The following is a 20,943-nucleotide window of genomic DNA, read 5'->3' on the forward strand; positions in this document are numbered from 1 at the left end:
ATCGCGTTCACACAGGGGAGTGGAGAGCCGGCCGGACCCCGCCGCCTCATACGTCGGCTTCCTGTGGGAAAGAAGGCCCAGCTGCCGTTGTGCCCGGTGTTCTGTTTCTGTGTAGATACCGAAGAACCAGAGTTTGTTTTCACTTGTGTGGTTGTGTTGTTTTTCTGTACTGTGAGGCTCAGCAAGTGTAGCATTCCTCCTCCCGACGTGTGCACACGCACACGTCTGCTCACAGGCTGTAGGCCCGGTGGGCCACGTCGTGGGAGCGGCTTGTGTCCATCTTCTCCCTCAGCCATACCCAGGATGTGTGCGGGCCCCCCTCGCCCACTCTGCCCGTAGCGGGCATGGCTGGTGCTCACGGTGCACCGACCCTGGGCTCAGGTGTTCTTCACCGTGCGGCTCTGTCAGCAGCCACCTCCGGCTGGTTGGAATTGGCTTATGAAATGAACCATTTTCATTATTCCTGGTCAGGGATGAGTGCCTGTCAGTTCCAGCACATTTGCAGGGTAGCCGGCCGCCCTGTGTTTCCATGTGACGCCAAAGACGATGACTCCCATTTGAGGGAAATGCTGGGTTCTCACCAGCAGCTTAAGTGTAAACGTGCAGTGGGTCCCAGGCTGTGTTTTGAAGGGGCACTTTGGTAAAGAGGGTGCATCATAAACGTAGCCTCTAGCAGTACAGAAAACCAACACGCTGGAGTTGTTTTTGCCGATGTAAATGTTGCTTTAACGCGAGAGAAGGAAGATAGTCTCATGTTCAGTGTTTTCAGGTCTGCCTGAAAGGGTGAGTTTTTCTGTTGGTGGAAAAGCTGAGTTGAGTGTTTGCTGATGGCACAGCTGGGTCTGCTGACCTCTGGGCATGAGGTCATGTCTTACAACATGGGCTTGTCATGGCCATGCTCTTGTCTGAGTTCTACATGTGTGTGTTCAAGGGGTGTGTAATACCCCAGCTTCCCCATGGGTGATCCCCACGTAACCAGTGCTTTTCGCAAACACAGGAGCCCGGTGGAGGTGCTCTTAGCTCCTCTGCCCCTGTTTGTCCCTGCGAGTGGAGTCACAGAGCCTGAGCCCTGTGTCTTCCCGGGCAGGGGCGTGTACGCGTATGTGCACATGGGCTACCGCATGTCACCCTGGAAACTGACATCCCTGGGGTCCTTGATCAACATTAGGCTTTCACAAGTTAACTGTGGTCGACCTCACACGCTTGCAGTCTGTAGCCATGTAACAGGCAGGAGGTGCCTATGTTTCCTTCTCAAGATTGCAGTCCAGTGAGTCCTCGGCCCTTTTCCTTGGTGCCTGGTCCCAGGGCTGGGCCTCAGGGTTTAAGGATACCCTGGGTGTGACATGGCATATGGGGATTGGCCCCTGAGCCTCCCCGGCCTCCCCAGCTCCCCACCCCTGCCTGGTACATAGAAGGTGCTCAGTAAATACATATGAGGTGATGGGCCATAGGTTCTAGCACTATTAAGTGGTATGCAGAAAGATTTCCAGAACCAGATACACACATGTTAAAGATAAAACAAGTTGGGAGCTGCTTTGCTCTCGGAACAAAGTTTTGTGTTCCTACACTTGCATTTCCTAAATTAGATTTGAGCTATTCATGAGTAGTAGAGATGGGCAACAAAAATACTTACAATGACAAGAAGAAGTGAATACCCGGGACCCCTCTTTCAGAGGGAGCACAGCCCCCTCCCTGCCTCGCTTCTCGTGAGTGCAGAGTGTGTCCCCAGCAGTGTCGGCAGTTGCCGGCAGCCGCTGCCAGCTGGAAGTGCGTGCAGCAGCTCTCCTGGAGACTGGGACACATGTGGGACCCTCAGCCCGCTGTGCGCACCGCTGTCTCAGAGCCTGGGGGATGAGGTGGGGACGGGTGGGCATGAGAGGCCGGCTCCATGTCCCCCACCGGCCTTCCACATGGGGCCTGGGCCTCAAGAACAAGAGTGTGCTACCCATACCTATTTCCAGATGAAAGCAAGACACGATCGAGTAAAATGACCTTGGTAGGTGTTAGCGAGCAGCGGGTTCAGAAGTGGAGATGGACTTAGTGGGGACACCTCCCAGAGTGGACTCAGATCAGAGACCTGGCGCCGGGCAGCCACCTCGTGTGAGCATGCGTGCATGTGTGTCGGTGTGCATGTGCGCTGGGGAGAAAGTGAAAGAACCTAGATGAGCTAATCCTACAACCAAAGATAAAATCTAACCAGTACCTTTAATACTTTGCCGCCAAAATGAACATGTCACAAAATACATTCGTGCGTTTTTGCTTTTTTGGCATGGAAATGTACTTGTGGATTAACCAGTAGACACACACCGCAGCCTGCTGGTTAAGGGCTTGTTTTGTGACCCGCCTTGGCCTGCTTATCCAGGGCTGACGACTGCCAGCCTCTGATACTAGTTGGGCCGAGGGCGTCTTGTGGTGACGTGCTGCATGTGCCGAGACTTGGCAGGCGTGGGGCTAGATTGTGAGTCCAAGGACAGGGACTGCGTGGGTGCGTGTCTGGCGTCTCAAAACATGGATGACTACAAAGATGCATGTGTTTATATATGTGTGTATCTGTTTGCACTTGATGACTTTAAGTATTTTACGCGTTTTAGATTTTTGTAATACTTAAATGTTAAGATACTCAAATGTGAATGAAAGGGATTTCCCCAGTGACAAAACAGTAACTTTTTTGGAAGAAGACAGTTCTGGGGAGCTATCTCGACCTGTACCCTGCTCCAGCCGCCTGCTCCTGGGGGTGGGGTCTCAGGGCTCCGCACACCTTTCCCTGCCTTGTCTGTGGCTGGGTGTGCAGAGCTGGCTGTCCTGTTGCTGACGCCCTGTGTGTCCGGGTGTCTGGTGCCCACATTCTCCAGGACCTTGTGCAGGTGGGACGGGGCGGAGCTGCAGGTGGTCCTTCGGTCATTCCACCAGTCAGAATGTGGGCCTTCAGTCTCCTGTCTGCCTTGGGAGGAGGTACTTTCGGGAAAGTGAGCCTATCTGGGCTGCTGTCATTTGGGTAGAAGGAGCCTGTGGAAGAGGACAGTGGCGTTCCAGTGCCATCTTGGTTCTGGTTGGGCCCCATTTGTACTCCGGTGCTCTTGGGCCCAAGTGAGCTGGCGTTGCCTAGGAAATGCACATCCAGATCCCAGCATCGGCCTGTCCCGTCAGTGCCACGAGGGGACACTGGAACGCAGTCCCGTGTCTTCACTGCAGCTCCCCCGCCGCACTTTATCTTACTGGATTCAAGCTTACACGGGAAGAGGTGCTTGTTGGTGCTTTAGGAATTAATAGACTCGAATAGTGGTAAGACAGCTAAGGAGAAGAGGCCGTAGTTTTGTATTAGATTAGTGTAGACCTTCTTGCATTTTTGGAGGTGATACGGGGAATTTTATTCTTTGTCTTCAGTCCTGAATAGAATTATCATGTGCTGATATCACCTGGGATTTCAAAACACTGAATCTTGCCTCAGTTTGCCACCTTACTGGGCTTTGGGGGTCTCACTGCAGGAAGCTTGTTCTTGCTCATCTCAAAACACAGTTTAACAGGGGCGCCTGCGGGTGCCCTCAGCAGACTGGCACCAAGTGCAGATTATTTCTCAAATCTGATTAGTGACGATCTCTGTGTAGAAAAGATATCTAAAAAGAAGACAGCTATCTCAATTGGATTTCCTTTGGATTTCCATGATAATCACACACTTCTGTGGATTTTAGCAGTTATTATTAAAACTTAACAGACTTCATGTTTTCCAGTATCCTTGATTTATACATATTAGTTATATGGGGAAATCAAATCATGATTTGACTGAGGAGAAACTTACTGGTGGCCTGAATGGAAATCTGATTGAACCATGAAAGTGCGTCGGGGACAGAACGTTCTAGACCTGAGGACTGGTGGCCGGTGGCTTACTGATGAGAGAGTGTGTGGTGTGAGCGGTGGCATCTTCAGACTGTATTTATTGGAGGGTTGGGTTTGTTTTGGCTTCCGGTGGCTGAGCTGGTCCTAAATGGTTCTCCTCTGCTCTTCCCTCCTCCAGTTCCACCTGTGATCATTAAAGAGTGGGCAGCTTACAAAGGGAAGTCTCCACAGACGCCGGAACTGGTGGAAGCGCTTGCCTTCAGGGAGTGGACCTGCCCCAACCTGAAGAGGCTGTGGCTGGGGAAGGCGGTGGAGGACAAGAACCGCAGGATGAGAGCCTTCCTGGCCTGCATGAGGTCAGACACGCCAGCCATGCTCAACCCGGCCAGCGTGCCCACCCACCTCACGGTGCTGTGCTGTGTCCTACGGTAGGTGCGGCGGGGCGCCCCCAGATGCCTTCCGTGTGGAACATGCACGGCCATGTCCAATGAGTTGTCCTTGTCCTGCAGTCATGTCTGTGATGGAAGTGCACGTGCATTTGGGTTGATGCTGCGTGGTATATTTATGGAATGGGTGCATTTGGTGAATGTCTTGTGTGTAAATATCATACTGATTTTAAACATGCTCTGTCCTTTAAATATTAGCAATTTTGAAGGCTGTATATGTTACGTTATGTGATATTTGGAGTTCTGTAGGGAGACTAAAAAAAGACTGTACCTCTTTTAATCATATGCAGATTGGTATGGACTTGTGTTTTGGGTTTTATTCCTGATGTGTCCTTGTTTATTTGTTCCAGCTCAGGCATCGGGGGTGCATTCAGTGCGCCCTTGTGTCCCTTCTTCCCCAGCACACTCTTGCTTTCTAGCTCCACAAGATGCCGGGGCTTGTCCTATATCTTCCCTGTTTTGCCCCGGATCCTGTCCTCTTCAGGGGGCTGGCTCCTGCCCTTGGAGAGGGATCGAAAACCTGGATCTGGGCGCTGCGTGCTGCCGTGCCCTCAGCCGACAGGCCCCATGTGGGCACCGTTGGTGCTGGGAGTGAAGTTGTGTTGGCATTTCTTCAGTTAGCTTCATTACTTTTTTGAGGGGTTTTTTTGAACCAATTTCCAACTTGGGAAAAAATTGCAAGTACTGTATAAAAAGCTTTTTTTGTTTAAGAGTTTAATTTTTTTTTTTCTTAAAGATTTTTTATTTTTTATTTGACAGACATAGATCACAAGTAGGTAGAGAGGCAGGCAGAGAGAGAGGAGGAAGCAGGCCCCCTGCTGAGCAGAGAGCCCGATGTGGGGCTTGATCCCAGGATCCCGGAATCATGACCTGAGCTGAAGGCAGAAGCTTTAACCCACTGAGCCACCCAGGCGCCCCAAGAGTTTAATTTTTTTTAAAGATTTTATTTATTTGACAGATAGAGAGATCACAAGCAGGCAGAGATGCAGGCAGGGAGAGGGAAGCAGGCTCCCTGCCGAACAGAGAGCCCGACATGGGGCTTGATCCTAGGGCCCTGAGAGCATGACCAGAGCTGAAGGCAGCGGCTTAACCCACTGAGCCACCCAGGCACCCCCAGAGTTTTAATTTTTTTAAAAATTGAATTATATAATATGCATTATATTCGTTTCAGTTGTACAGCATATTGATACAATAGTCACATGCATTTCCGGTGCTCACCACACACACAGACTCCCCAGTACAGAGTAGAAACTGGTGGTTGCAGAGTGGGAGGTGATGGGGGTGGGCAAAATAGAGCCTTTTTTTAACCCACACATTGGAGTGTGGTTTTCGAACAAACAAGGACATTTGCTGATAGAAGCACAATGTCATCACCAGAGTCAGTCAACATCATGCCTTATTTCTGTCTTAACTTCAGAATCCATTTAAGACCCTCTCTTTGTGTTTGGAGGCAAAGTCCTGTTGGTTTTTCTGCCAAACGCGGGGAGGTCCAGCTGCCCCTCTGTTGCTGTGGTCTCTTGAGGGCTGTGTGCCTGCGCCCCAGCCATGGGGCGGGGTGGGTGTCGGCAGGCCTCCGCGACGGGGCCTGTGTTTCACGGGAGGCTGTTTGTGTGAACACTCCACCCTTCCTCAGACCTCCGTGGACTCCCAGCTTCTGCGTGCTTCAGTGGCCCCCAGGCTACTCCTGCCATCGCTAAGTCTGGTGCTGCGTTGTCACCGGCTGGGCTGTGTCAGGCTGGGCTGTGTGTTCTCCTGACGGGTCTCCATCATCCTGGGAACACCTTCCTTCTTTTCTCCAGGCAGCCCTGCTTCCTATGGGTGCAGATGGTCGGGTCTCCCAGGCCCTCCCACACCGCATGGCGGCCTCTCAGCCTGCGGGCCCAGCACTGTGTGTCCCTCCTGCCTGGCCCCAGACTCTCCTGTTTCTCCCCCTGGGCTGAGCACAGGACAGAGCTTCAGTCAAGTGTTCAGTTCCCGACATTTCTTACATTCATCATAGGCTTTAAGGTCAGTGACTTATGTAGAAGCCTCAGCTTCACCAGACTGAGGTTGGCTGACACAAGCGTATTGAGGATTGCTTTGTGCGAGAGACTAGATCTTTGTTTCAAATCTCTTTTTTTCCTTGACTGGAAAATTCATGTATGGACCTCTTTTTATCAGTGATAATTTTGGATGTTCTGAGATCAAATTAGCAAGAATAAATTTAGTTGATTATGTTTCTCTCTTCCAAGTTTAAATCGGTGTGTGGCCTTTTACCCCAGCGGACAGCTGACCGTCCCCCATCCTGCAGAGAGGCTCTCTTGCCGCCTGCTGCACCCGAGGCCGCCCTCCTCACCTGCTCTCTGTCCTTGTCCCCGTGGCCTCTCCTTGGCTGTCACTCTTAGGCCTTTGTAAAGTCTTCCAGATTTCAGCATTGTCCTGGTCCCCGTTTTTAAGACAGTATTTATGGTTGATTTTTTTGTGGTTGTTTATAGAAAATATACTCATTTTAGAACTTGGGAAGATTATTAAATGTGACTGTCATGAGAGGCTCTAGCACTCTGGTGAGAGGCAGATGGTTGGCTGTGGCGATGGGCGGACACCTGAGGTTTCTGGTGCGGAGAGCCTCTCACAGTTTCAGGTCCTGAGGAGGTGGAGCTGGTTGAGGAGACAGTCAGGGAGAGGTGAGGGACTGCGGTTCACAGGGCAAGTACCTGGGGGCTTGGGGGCCAGGGCACCAGTAAACAGGCTGGTCCACTCCCACTAAGAGAGTCTGTTCTGCCTTCTGCATTTTAGGCTTGGGGACAGGCAGGTGATAGGCACACTGCACAGCCCGCTTTGGCTCCATGGCACGACCTCAGGTCGTGGGGGGGAGGCTGAGTCGGAGGCCTCTCATTTTGGAGGGGGTGGTGCATGGAGGGGCCAGGAGGAGGGGTCAGGGTTGATGTGTGCCTCTGAGGCCCTGGGGTCGGGCTTAGGTCCCGGGGGGGAGGCAGTGAGGCCCTATGGTGTCCAGCGGATGACTGTTGCCGGAGAGAATCAGTTCCGACCTCAGGTTTGGCGGCTCACCTCTTGAAAATCAACACTCGAAAGACAGGTGAAGGTAGGAAGTGAGAGGTTGCTTTATTCAGGAAGCCGACAACTGGGGAAGAGGGTCGACTAATGTCTGGAAGGCCACCATCCCTGTCCAGGCCTAGCAGTAGGGTGTTGGAGGGGGAGGTGCGGGAAATGGGGAGGGGGCTGCGAGTGGGGGACGCGGTGCCCAGGCGGTTGGCTCTGTGTCCATGGGACCCTTACGGACTTGCTGGCCTCTGTGGCAGGTGTTTTCACGTGTGGTCAGGCCTTATCTCCAGGGAGTCTGGTCCTTCACTCTCAAGGCCAATGGTCTGCAAATCCAAGGAGAGAGGGTTAGTTTGCCGTGGGCAGGGATGTAGGGCAGTGGGCAGGAGCTGGCAGGCGTGAGGCCAGCTCACTGCCAAGGCCACGGCAGTGCGGCTGCTGTCCCCTGGCTGTGGTGGCTCTGCGTGGGGCCGGCTGCGGGGCCGGGCTGGTGGTCAGCCACGGGGTTTCCCTTTCGTTAGTTTTCTTTTTTCTTTGTCTTTACTTTTTGGATTTTGTTTGTTTTGCATAACTTCAGACCCGAACAGATTGTGAGAGGACTCTCTGGCGGTCCTTCACCCGGACTCCCGACGTGCTCATTTTATTGCAGCAGTTTTTTCTTGTTCTGTCCATGTGTCCTGGCCCTTGAGTGGAAGTTGTGGGCCTCTATCCCTGAGCTCTTGGGTGTGTATTTCTAAAAACAAAGACATTGTCAAAATCAGAAAACTCCTCTTAGTACAGCTCATGTATATGTTTTTCCGAGATTTTGCCAGTTGTCCCAGGGATGTCCTGCATCAGCCACAGGTGACCTCAGCTCGTGCTGGCATTCAGCTGCCAAGTCTCTCCCAGTCCTTGAAGCTTCCAGGCTTCCTCTGGGTTGATACCGAGCGAACACTGGCTTGTCTGCAGGTAGTCCATCTTATAGACGGCGCATGAAGTAACGGGGCGGCAGCTCCAGGAAGCTGTCCGAACAAACAGGCTCCCAGACCCTGGCTGCCGCTTGTCTGCTCCCGACTGGACTGTTTCTCGGTCCGTGGGTACCAGTGTCTCTCTGCAGTGAGGTCTGTTCCTGTCTCTGGGCAGGTGCTCCGACAGTGTGGTGGTGGTTGTGGTCTTGATGCCTGTGTCCCTTCCGGGGCAGTCAACGCTGACAGCAGCGGTGAATGGGAGGATAGCAGCCAGATCTCTAGAACCATCCTTGCAAGCAGGGTAGGGTGGAGGTGGGATGCAGACCTGAGCCGAGGTTCAGTGTCGGGGTGGAACGGGTGTCCAGAATAGGGCAGTAGGCGGCTTCCCGGTCTACAGCTGAGACAGGCGGCCCTGTTCCCAGAGAGCGCATGTTCTGAGCCCCGGGCTGGGTTCAGTCCTGGGACTCAGGTCAGTAGGTAGATAAGGGAACGGAGGGCTTCGGGAGCAAGACGCAGGCAGTTGGTGGTCCCTGTGTCCGCACCCGGGGGAGCGCAGCCTTCCCAGGGCGGGTTGCACTGGGACCTGCCCCTGCCTGGCCTTGCAGATAGCCTCCACTGTCTGCGTGGGTGGAGCAGTGTGGCAGGTAACGGGGCAGACCAGGCCACTGCCCCTCACCTTCACTTTTGACCACGATGCTGTGGGAGTGGGGCCTGTGTGGTGTGGTTTAGTCTGACCTTTCCACTCGTGTGTCGCACCCTTGTGCATCCGGAAAGAGGTGAATGGTGGTTTTGTGTTAAGGGGGCCTAGAAAGCCAAACGGAGGAGATGCGGGTATTCTAACCCAAAACACTGTTGTTCAGCTAAACTGACTCCTAGGAGTCTTTGCTGCCAACAAAACCAGCCTTCCCCCGGATGGCGTTTTTTCCTCATTCATCATTTTAAAAGGAACAAGGGAGGGCGTGCCAGGGGAAGCATTCATGTCTTGTGGGCGCACTGGGAGGCTGCACAGCACCAAGCACATCCTGAGCCAGGGCTGTCCACGTGCACGGGTTCGAGACAGCAGCTCTCGCGTTCTGCGTGTTTCGTCACCATCCAGGTGCCGCCCGATGTGCAGGAAGAGGCCATACACAGACCCCAGTGTTTCCCTCAGCCACTGTTGTTGGACTGGGGGCCTTGTTCACACTTGCCGTGTCTCACGTCAAGCCCTGACTCAGACTGCTGTCCCTACAGCTGTATGGGTGCTGTCTTTGTCACTGTGGCCATCGACAGTTCCATGAAATGATACTTACGTGTCTGTTAAAGACGCCCCACTAACCTGAGTTCCCACAGATGCAGCGTCTACCACTCATTTGCCTGGACATTACCCGTACTTCCTCCTTGCACCACGTCCTGTTCCTGAGAACGTGGAAGCTCTGCCGTGGGTCCCCGTCTCTGAGGTGGGGCAGGGTGGCCCCTGGCTTGGGGTTGCCGGGGCCATGAAGCTGGGAGGGGGGATGTGCCATGTAGATTGGTGCCTGGCACCTGCCGAGAACTTACGGTGTTCTCTTGAGGTTTTCATTGAAAATACGGCTCCTGATCTACTGGACAGAACCTCCTGCTTTGCCTGTTCATGCACATTCCCGTGGATGGGCGTTGATTATTACTGACACAGGGCTCCACACCAACTTGCTCCTGCTTTTATTGACCTAGATTTTTAGCTTGGGGAGAACTTCCTCAGCAGACAGGCCTGGGAAGGGCTTTGTGCATGTCGTGGCTCTTGCGGCTGTGTTTTAACTGCCCATCAGAGGTCACAGAGGGGTCTGTCAGCCCAGGTTATTTTTAGTGACCAGCAGCAACTTGGCTGAGTCATCCTTCAGGTTTGCCAGGTGCAGGGCTGGGGCCATTAGGCTCTTGGGGAGACTTGGGCTGGGGCCATGGCAGCCATGCCTTGGCTCGGTGACCTGGGGTTGTCACAGAGGCAGGGCATGCGGCGAGGCAAGTAAGGAGGAAGACTGTGGATGCTGGTGGATCCCGGGCAGACGGCACGGATGGATGTTTCGGATTTGAACGTCAGTTTCACCCCAGCTGCTCACACTAGGGCTGCCCCCCAGAGGCCAGGGTGTCCAAGGGTTGTGGGCTCTGGTGGTGGAGGCCATGACATCAGTTCCGGTCCCTTGGGCCCCTGCCTGTCCCTTCCTCTGGTGCCCACAGGTGTCCCTTCCTCAGGGCCCAAGCCTCTTCTGTGCACGTGTCTCACATACACTCGCTCCTCACCGGGAGCTGTGTCTTTTTTATTTGTACCTAGAGTCTGCCTCCCAGGTGTCTGGTCTTGAATTGAAATAAATAAACCGTGTAAATTAGTGCTTGAAATGTATTTTCAGGGTTTGAATACCGAAGGGAAGCCGCGTCAGAAATCCCCAAGCAGTGGCTTTGCAGCACATGCAGATGTGCTGTGCTATTTTAATCACTCTGAAAGCAAACCTTGTGTCAAGCCCAGGTGCCTTACACGCATTTGTAGCTGGTGTCCTGCAGCGCACGTAGGCGCTGGGGGAGAACTCTCCGTGGTACCCCCCACAGTGCGCGTCATCTGAGAGTCCTTAGAACCTGGGCGCCAGATTGTGCGTGTGACCAGTGACTGCTCCATCCTGACACCAGACCCTCTCTGTCTACCTGTAGGTATATGGTGCAGTGGCCTGGAGCACGGATCCTGCGTCGCCAGGAGCTGGACGCCTTCCTGGCTCAGGCGCTGTCCCCCAAACTCTATGAGCCTGACCAGCTGCAGGAGCTTAAGGTAATGGACAAGCCTCATTCCTTGTGTTGGGAAGTGTTGCTTTGGAGTTCTGTGATGAGGGCTGACCTCACCGGGCAAAGCCGCTCAGAGCGCTACACTAGAAAACCGAGCCGCGGACTTGGGAGCCTTCAGGGCAAAGGCAGTATCCTTCCCGGTGATGGAAACGGTCAAGTCTACTTCTGTCCAATAGAGGTTTTCCCTCGTCACCAGGGGGTGTTTACTCTTATTTTCACATCAGGAAGTGAACTTGCTTGTTTCAGGTGGGGACCCTGAACCCTGGGGAGGGCTTGGTCTTCAGGATTGTCTCACATCTGGCCAGGATTCTTTCCTCATTTCGTTCTGTTGTTCCTAATAACAGCATTCATTTTCTCTAAAAAGTAGTCTTGGCCCTCCTCAATTATAAACCCCTTTAAAAGCCACTTGAAGAACAGTGTTACACCATCATCCCTGCACCCCTTTTACTTAGCGTTTAACATCGTATTCCTTTTAATTTTTCCTTCCAGTAACTCCTTTTGTTCTTTATTGTTTTGGCAATGTTAATTTTCTCCAAGTGGTCCCCTGATTTTTCGGGGTGCTTATCTTTTCAGTGCACTTGGGTTAGTCGCTGTGTTCGCACGGCTGTACTTGCTTTCTGTAATGTCTGGGCTAAACTTTAGAAAGTTTAAGACTTTCCAGAGTTAGCTTAATCAGTGGATCTGCCTTTATTTTTAATGTACAGGGTTTGTTTTTCCTTTGACATAGTTTTTTGTTTTGTTTTGTTTTGTTTGTTTTTTGTTTTTTAAATATTTGATTTGTAATCCGATAATCTCTTTTGACAAATTGCCTTCACTTTTAGATCTTTTTGCCATTCTTTATGAAGGCATTCTTTCCCTGGAGGGGTGTTTGAGGCTCACTGTATAGATTTTCAGTATTCCACAATTGGGGCCCAATCAATGTCTGGTTCCCCTGAATTATTGAGTTAAATTCAGTAATTTGGTGTTGAGTAGCCCTCGACCATGCGAAGCGCAGGTCACATGTGGTCGCCCTAAGCTTCTGATGATTTCAGCACAAGCTAAATGAGACAACAAAACTTAGAACCCACCCCAAATTATATTCTTTACTTTGCAGATCAAGCTTTTCTGTTTGTTAGACAGAAATTATTTTCATTTGTAATGTTTTCGAATTTAAGTTTTCGTTCTAGAGTATTTGGCTGGGTGTCCCCGAAAGGCTGGCCCTCAGCGCAGGCTCTCGCTCCCGTGCCCCCGGCTGGTGGTGCCATCAGCTCTGTCTTCGTCCCCAGCCTGTGCTCAGGGGTGTTGTGAATACTTTGACTAGCGTGTGCTGCCATCCCTCTACCTCTACTTCCTGTTTCTCTTATTTAGATTATTACATCAGTATTGACATCCCAGTTCTGAAAATCAGACCGCCAGGTATCAGGTATGCCCACCAAGCCTTACTCACCATCAAGTTGCTTTTCCTCAAAGTTCATCTTCTCTCCCATATCCTTTTCATTTTGGATCAACACACAGGGTGTAACTTTTGAAAGACAGCCACACTCTAAGCTTTCATTTTGGTTCTTTTGAGATCTTAGTGCTTTCATGGTTTTCTCCTGATCCTTCCTCTGAAGCCAGGTGTTTTGAGAGCTGTGTTTAGAAAGACCGATTTTATGTGCAGTGACTTGAGGCCCGCCACTGTCCCTTTGGCTCTTGCTGGTCTGGAGGTTCGCCTTCCCTTCGAGGATGGCCTGCACCTCTGGTAGTTCATTCATAAGCAGCCCAGATTCCGGAGAGCTAGAAGGGGGAAACGGCATTCACGGGGGGGGGCTAGGTAGGTTTTTATTTTATTTTTATTTTTAAGATTGAGGATTCTCTCAGCTATCAGATTGAGAACTGGTAGGAATAGTCATTATTTAAATGCTACAGAAATCCCTAGGCAGAGCTGAGAGTCCCAAAATGCAGTGACAGAAAAGTAAATTTTAAACTGCTTTTTCATTTAACATTAAATTTTTTATATCTATCAAAAGCAAGGATGATGCCTTTCCATAAAATGCCATTTCACTGTTTGGGATATAGTCAACTCTTGATTTTGGTGGTTGTCTTAGGGGCCTTTGTCCAGTTTGTGGATTGCCCAGACCCTGTTTTTCTTCTCTCATTTTTGTCCATTCTGTGCTTTTTAGAATAAAGAGGAGGAGAAAAGAGCAAGACTCAATTCTGACTTTGGCCTCTCGTTGGGTTTTCTGATGGGAGGTGTGGTGGGGAAAGATGTTGAAAGCATTAATTCAGAATGACTTGGAAGAGTGCATCTTGTCTGTGTGCGCTCCATCTGTCCGCTGTGACCATGAACAGCTGCGTGTCGGGCGTGGCTCATCGCAGAAATGACAGAGATCCATGGCCCTTGTTTTCCCTGCTGTATTTTTTAGGTGCTTCTCCTAGGCTACCTGCATGAAGGTCATGGTGAAGGTTAATCAGCACCGACCATATGTCTGGAGGAAAGCAAGGAAAGGGTCAGGAGAAGGACGTTTGTATAGGCTCAATATTTGTCCAGTTCCTCTCTCCCCTGCTCTTGACGTCCCCATAATTGCTTTAAATTCTTGTAACAGTTTCACCTACTCAGTGCACAATATAGAAGATGGAGGAGGAGGAGCTCTAAGACCCTATCAGGGCCCTGTGGCTCCTGAAAGCATCAGGGTGTGTGCAGGTGAGCGTGGTCAGTCAGAGGAGGGGTCAGCGGCCCAGCGGAGAAATGCTGGGCAGGCAGCCTCCCCGGCATTTGGCTCTTGAGCTAATTGGACAGAGAGTGAATTCCATAACTGTAGTTCCCAGAAAGTCAGAGAACTGTGTCACTTTCTCTAGTGGAGGGACTTGGGATACTGTGGATGATTTTCTCTTTCTGGGTCAGAGAGTGAGGCTGGGAGGCAAGTATCCCAGCCGCACCCGCGAACGGGCTCAGACTCCGGTGCTGCCAGTGACCGGTGTTAAGACCCTGAGCGCTCTGTGACTGCGTGTCCCCCTCTGTGAAGTGGAGTGCTTGGAGCAGCATGTGTGTCGCACCGCGGTTGAGATGTAAGCGAGGTAATGCACGTGAAAGTGCACGCAGCAGCACGCAGTACATGGGTGTCGGGTCCCTGAGGGTGTGGCCTGGCGTTATTTGTGTAATTAGTATATAGGGAAAGAAATAGAAAACACTCTGTGAGGTAGTTTCGAAATTGTTCGGGTGAGGCAAGATCCACACACCAGTTGAGATTTTATTTACGTTATTTGAACAGCTTTTATTTTGGGATTTTTTTCTGTGAAATTATGGTAGTTGTGATTAGTAAAACTATATGACTCGATAGTCATTTTTGAAACCCATACAAATGGTTCCTTCACTGATGTTGAGTCCGTTGAGAGCAGGTGGATGTGTGTGTGGGTGAGGCCGACTTCCCTACGTTCCCTACGCCTCCCGGCAGCTCCCTGGGAGAGCGCTCCGCGTCTGCCCGCCTGCGCGCGGGGGCTCCGTCTTCCACGTGAGGCTGGCGTGGGAAACCAGGTGCTGGCAGCAGCCTCCCCAGAGGGCGCTGCCGGCCTGCAGGATGGCACTGGGTGATGGAGCAGCCTCCGCGCCACCCCTGGCGAGGCCACGTTCCCAGGGTCAGCTTTCTAGGAGAAGGCATGTGAGACTCTCTGAGAAGAAGGGACTTTTCACTTCAAGTGAATTCTTTCTCCATTTTTCCCTCTGTTTCCCTGTTTTCTTCTCATAAGGAAATGTTCCCTGGTCCCATCCCGCAGCCCCGCCTGCCCTCAGCCTAGCACAGTGTCCGTCCCAGTGAGGCTGAAGGCTCAGAGAAGCGGTGCCCATGGCATGGGCTGGCAGGCCTGGGCTGCGAGCCGGGGACAGGCTTTTCCAGGTTTGGAAAAATCCAAAAAACAGAGGTTGGAAAACAGTGTTAGCTGATGGTGGCATGTCGGCACCGAGCGCAAAATAGCGGGCGCTCGTACGTTCGTCGGTGTCTGGCGTGGGGTGGCCTTTTTCCTTTTTCATGCAAAGCCATGGCACCTGCCGCTTCAGGCATTGCTTAGGTGGGTGCCCCGTGAAGACTGCATTCTTGGGACACCATCACCTTCAAAAGTACACGCGCAGGGCGGGAAGACAGAAACCAGGCAGTGAGAACTCGGTTCCGGATAATCCACAAACCAGGTCCTTCGTAGACAGACAATCAAGAGTTGACTGTATCTGTCAGTGTTCCTTGCCCAGCGCACCAGGTGCGAGCAGAGAGGGCTGTGCATGGGTATAGGAGGGCGGCAGCACCCGTGGGGGGAGCCAGGAGAGATAGTCTGCATGGCCCAGACACAGTGTTTTTGTTGTTGTGTTCTCCATTTATAAGCTATCCATTTCTCCCGAAACATTCGACAGTCTCATTAATGAGTTGCTATCTAAAACATTAACGTATAAAATGATGTAAACATGAAGTACAGGTTTTAGAATGAAATTATAAGGAGTGCTTTTTAATATAACGACTTGGAAAATGCAGAATCTTACTAGAATTGCTCCTTGTTATGATCTTTCTGTTCCTCCATTACCAGCTTGTAGAATCTGTTTTCATGTGTGAGTTGTGGCCTTCCTGAGTGCTAAGGAGACTCCAGTAATCTGTTACTGGGTCGTGTGAGCTGCAACGTGGTGTCTCTGTGCTTGCACAACGCTCTACAGATTCCACGTTGAAATAGGCAGTTTCTTAAATGTTAATCTGTTAAGGAACATAAAACGTCTGTGTTCAGATAGCCCAGTGCTGGGTTCACTATGAGGTAGTAACAGGTGTGCTTAGGGGGCATTTGGTGGAGGGGTGTCCACATTAACTGTGGAGAGCTGTAGTCAGATGTTGTGAGAAGCAGGTACTGTGGTGCTCTTACTCCATGGAAATCACTCTTTTCCATTTTAAGATCGAGAACCTCGACCCCCGAGGCATTCAGCTGTCAGCTCTCTTCATGAGTGGTGTGGACATGGCCCTGTTTGCGAACGACGCGTGTGGCCAGCCGGTGCCCTGGGAGCACTGCTGCCCTTGGATGTATTTTGACGGGAAGCTCTTCCAGTCCAAACTCCTCAAAGCAAGCCGGGAAAAGACCCCACTCATCGACCTCTGTGATGGTCAGGTCAGTACAGGAGCAGCAGGGGGCAGGGAGGAGCAGCTGGCCACCTCGGAGCGGGATGCAGGAACGTGTGCTGGCTAGTGAGCCTGGGCCTGGCCCCACGTGTGCACAAGTGTCCGTGCTGGCTGCGGCCACCGAGCTGTACTCACCCGAGCGCTAAGTCACCGCACACTGAAGCTGGCCCCTGGGGGACATATGGGGCTGGGTTCCTCCTGGCGTCTGGCCACACCTTTCTCAGCAGCTCAGTACCCTGCCTTGTTTTGTGTGTTTCTGGCATGACATCTCGATGGACACACATGATTCACTTACTCACATTGTCCTCGCGGCCAGCAGCGCGGTAACGGCCTGAACATGCACGTGGCTCACTAGCTTTCTCCGCAAGGCGCATCCCACAGCCTGGCACTTAGGGACACGAGCCAGCACCTGACACGATGCTCAGGCCCATTTCCAACAGCAGAATCACCCACAGAAACATGAAAACGTGGCACTAAGTAGATGGTGAACAGCACACTTGTTTACAGTGTAAAGTCTGAAACAGGACAGCAGAGCCTCGGCGGCGACTCCTACCTCCCCCCACTCCACGGGTCTGCGGAGCGCCGCGACAATGCCATGAGCACCTACATGGGGTTACAGGACACATTTCAGCAATAGGTGACTCCACAAACGTGCAGCTCCTGAGTGTGGAGGGACCATGCTTGTTGGAAATCCTGGTGAAGTCAGCCGTCAGGTGATCTTGTCCCATGGCGTGAAAGAGCCTCCATTTGCTTCAGGCTTCTAACTACATGTTCTCCCCGAGGTGCTGTGGCTCCCAGTCAGGCTCAGTCTAAAGGCGGATTGACGGGATACGTGGGTTTTCAGATTCTCGGATTAAGAATTCGTGTTGTTTTATGTCTTTTCGTATTTATTAACAAAAGACACTCCAGGTGAACGTTGTAGGTGTTTTCTCACAGTGGATTTGGCGCACATGGGCAGTGTGGTGGGCATCTGTGCGGGTCGCTGTTGCCTTCCGTGACATGTGCAGCACACGCCGGGCCAAGCGCTTGGTCCGCGGGCATCGTCTGTGCTGTTTGGACTCAACCACTGGTTTCCAGGACCAAAACTACACTTTCAGTTAAGAACGCCTATAGGAAATGGTTCTCAGCTGGAGATGAGCCAGCAAAGCTGGGGTTTAAGTTTTTAAGTTGATGTTTGTCTGGGGTTGAGGCCATGGGAGTGAGGGGGATCTATTGGTTGTGTGCATTTTCCATCTTGCTGGCCTTCTGTACCAAGCGCGGCTCCGCAGACCAGGACTGTGACTTGGGAGAAAGTGTGGAGACACTTGCTGGCCGTCGCTGTGTCTCACTTTGTCCTGTCCATTCCCACTCGAGCAAAGCCTCGTGAACCACGTTTTCACATGCTGGCACTTGACTTGCAGGCCGAGCAAGCTGCCAAGGTGGAGAAGATGCGGCAGAGCATCCTGGAAGGGCTGAACCTCTCCCGGCAGAGCCACCCACTTCCCTTCCCGCCACCCACGGCGCTGCCCTTCTACCCTGCCTCCGTGTACCCCCGGCACTTCGGGCCCGTCCCCCCAGCTCAGGGCCGAGGGCGGGGCTTTGCAGGTGAGTGTGCAGGCACTGTCAGGAGGGACTGGCAGTGTGAGGGGACAGGCACGCGTGCCACAGGCACCCCGTGTAGCCCTGGTCCACATCTTGCTGCACTGGGACCTTGTAACTAATCACCAGGCTTACGATGACGTTTGCAGCATCAGCTTCTCAGGGTAGACAGGGTGCAGACTCGACTCCCGAAGCCGTGATGGGGAAGGGAGAGAGGGAAAGACAGAGGCTGCTGGAGAGACTAGGTGTTCCCAGTTGGTCGGCTCAAGTCTGGGGGCCAGAGGAATCTTCTCCGCCAAGGCCGCCCCCACCACCCCCGGGGCCAGTGGCTGAGCCCCATGCTTGACACTTCAGAGTTGTTCATTGCTGGCAAGAGGGGCTGGGAGACCCCTCCCTGGCAGCTGATGGTGTGGAAGCAGCAGCTGAAGGAGACAGGGTCACTCTGCCCAGAGGCCCACCGGTGGCTCCCTCCGAACCCGCTCCTCATGGCTTCTCCGTCTCTCTCCACCCGGGTCCCACAGGAGTCTGTGGCTTTGGAGGCCCCTATGGGGAGACTGTAGCAACAGGCGCTTACCGTGCCTTCCGAGTGGCAACGGCAGCGGGACACTGCGGAGCCTTCTCCGGCGGTGACAGCAGCAGGACTAGCAAGTCGCAGGGTGGTAATTATGCCATGCCTTCTCCTAGAGCTTCGCTGCCCCACCTGGTCCCCCTCTGCTGTCCTGGCCCAACACTGCATCCTTTCTGCTAGGCCCGCTCCCAGCCCTGTCTGCCCCCAGGTCTCGGCCTGGCAGTGGGGCCATCGGGTGTCCACGTGGCCACATGTGCCTGGCCCCAGTGTCACCTCCTGTGCTGGGTCAGGCTGCCTGGCGGTGCCTGTTGGTGGGCTACTCCCCTGACGAGAGGGGATGAGCTGGCATAGAAGGTTCTGAGGTCGTAGCAGAACTTCTGGCACAAAAACTTTCCACAGACTGTTCCGTAGGAAACGTTTTTAAAGAAAGTTCTAATAACCACATACATAGATACATTTATTTTAAATTCCCTTTGCTTCTCTTCTTGTATGTGTAGCCTTACAAGAGAGAAAAAAGTCTTAACATTTAGTTTTGAAATAATGTCTTGTGATTTAGCTGTAATTGGAGCCTGTGACTCGTAGCTGTGTCACATGTCCTGTATTTGGGGACTGCAGAGTTAGGCCCGGCCATCCCATCCACGTCACAGGGCCCTTCAGATACATTTTCAAGTAACTCCAGGATAGGCAAGTCTTCCTCTCCTGCCCAGGAATGTTTTTCCAGCTCAGCTCCTTGGGGCTGGAGGGAAACCTCTTCTGGAGCAGTAAAGACTCGCAGGCCAGCGCAGACCCCACCCCCCAACCCCCAGAGGGACTCGGGGACCATTTCTCTCCCTCACCAACCCTGCATGCCCCTCTCCTGCCTCCCACCGGCGCTTTTCTTCCTGCCCACGCCATGCAACGTGCAGTGACGCGTGCTCGGTGCTTCGCCACTGGCTTCAGCTCCTTGCACCCCTTGTCTGGACACTCACATCAGTGTGTAGTTGGGATACAGCTCGGGGTGGGGTGGTGACTGTGGACACTGTGGGGTCAGAAGTAGTTTCTTGGGCCAAAATGGCAAGAGAAACCTGTTCCTAACTACTCGCAAACTGTGTCTGGAGCTCAGCTCTGCACTGTCCAGTGCAGTGACCGGCAGCCACTGTGCTCTGGAGCGCTTGACCTGTGCTTGTCTGATCTGAGCTGGGTCCGAAACACAAAACACACATCCAGTTTTAGACCTCATATGGATAAAGGAATACAAGATAGCTCATTACTAGTTTTTATATTGGTTACATATTGAAATAATAGTGTTTTGATATGTTGGGTCAAATAAAACATTATCAAAACCTATTTCATCTGTTGTATTTTTTCAGTGTGGCTATTAGGAACACGAGGCCTGTCATAGATGTGCTTGCTGGGCAGTGCTGGCTGGCAGCTAATTGTCGTGTTGAAAACCCAGATCATAGAGAGTGTATTAGGGTCCGTTCCATCTGCCAGGAAATAAGAAGCTTGAGGTTCTGTTTGGTTTTTATCAGAAGTTTTGCTCTCAGTTAACTGAGAATTTTCTTAGTTAAGTCAGAAAACCTTAGAAAATGCAAGCTATACACAGCTAATAGAAGTTAGTGAATACAGTGGATGTTTGTGACCCCACATGAGGGAATTCTGATTTAACAGTACAGTGAGAAATAAAGCCACATTTCCTGGTTAGCTTCCATAATGTTTGGTGAAGGCAGGAAGCCTGGAAGCAGTTACTCAAAGAGAAAACACTCTGAGTTTGTAGGTGTCCGCCTCTGCGGTGGAGGCGGTGTGTGGGGACTGCCCGGCGGCAGCGGTTTCCTGAACCTGTTTCAGTCTAAAAGCCTCGCACAGTTTGCATCTGTAACTCGTTTCAGTTGTTAGTTCTGTGTAGCCGGCACGTTTGCTTACTCTCAGGTGTGTTTTTAACAACAGCTAAAACTATTAAAATCAAATGATGTGCACATTAATACTTTATGTCATAAATAAGTCTTCCCAAAGCAAGGGAACGGGCCTTTCTATGAAATATAAGCCACAGTTGAAAAGAAAGTGCTTGTTTATTCCTTTTTGCAATTTTTAATATGTGATTGTCAAGATTTGTTCTATTTTTTATGCAGGACTGCAGCCTATACCTTCTCAGGGAGGGAAGCTAGAAATAGCTGGCACCGTGGTCGGCCACTGGGCTGGGAGCAGAAGGGGCCGCGGGGGTCGCGGGCCTTTCCCTCTGCAAGTGGTTTCTGTTGGAGGACCAGCACGGGGGTAAGTTCTGAAAGTGTGTTTGTATTAATAGAAAACAGCCTCTTTATTCTTTCTTTCTTTTTTTTTTTTTTTTAAGGTTTTATTTATTCACTTGACAGAGAGGAATCACAAGTAGGCAGAGAGGCAGGCAGAGAGAGAGGGGGGAAGCAGGCTTCCTGCTGAGCAGAGAGCCCGATGTGGGGCTCGATCCCAGGACCCTGAGACCATGACCCAAGCGGAAGGCAGAGACTCAATCACTGAGCCACCCAGGCGCCCTTAGCCTCTTCTTTCAATTAGGACTTTCCTAGGAACATTTTTATATCATTAGATACATCTTCATTGATGTCACTCTTTGTGGTTACATAGGATTCCATTATATATGGTATTAGGTAGTTCTTTCAACCATAATTAAGTAA

At 51.8% G+C, this 20,943-nt stretch overlaps 1 protein-coding gene across 3 annotated transcripts in view; it reads left to right on the top strand.

The window, feature by feature from the left end:
* The window catches only part of FAM120A (family with sequence similarity 120A), a 98,497-nt gene that overhangs the window by 68,802 nt on the left and 8,752 nt on the right, over positions 1 to 20,943 (top strand). The window contains exons 11-16 of one of the 3 annotated variants that reach the window (XM_044266058.1): positions 4,013 to 4,262; positions 10,922 to 11,036; positions 15,932 to 16,141; positions 17,553 to 17,736; positions 18,252 to 18,389; positions 20,407 to 20,548. In XM_044266058.1, coding sequence (XP_044121993.1) covers positions 4,013 to 4,262; positions 10,922 to 11,036; positions 15,932 to 16,141; positions 17,553 to 17,736; positions 18,252 to 18,389; positions 20,407 to 20,548 — 1,039 coding nt within the window. The remainder of the gene's footprint in view (positions 1 to 4,012; positions 4,263 to 10,921; positions 11,037 to 15,931; positions 16,142 to 17,552; positions 17,737 to 18,251; positions 18,390 to 20,406; positions 20,549 to 20,943) is intronic. The other 2 variants (XM_044266059.1, XM_044266060.1) reach the window with 2 other exon arrangements.

The sequence above is a fragment of the Neovison vison genome, chromosome 9 (assembly GCF_020171115.1).
Source record: "Neovison vison isolate M4711 chromosome 9, ASM_NN_V1, whole genome shotgun sequence".
Taxonomy (NCBI): Eukaryota; Metazoa; Chordata; class Mammalia; order Carnivora; family Mustelidae; genus Neogale; species Neogale vison.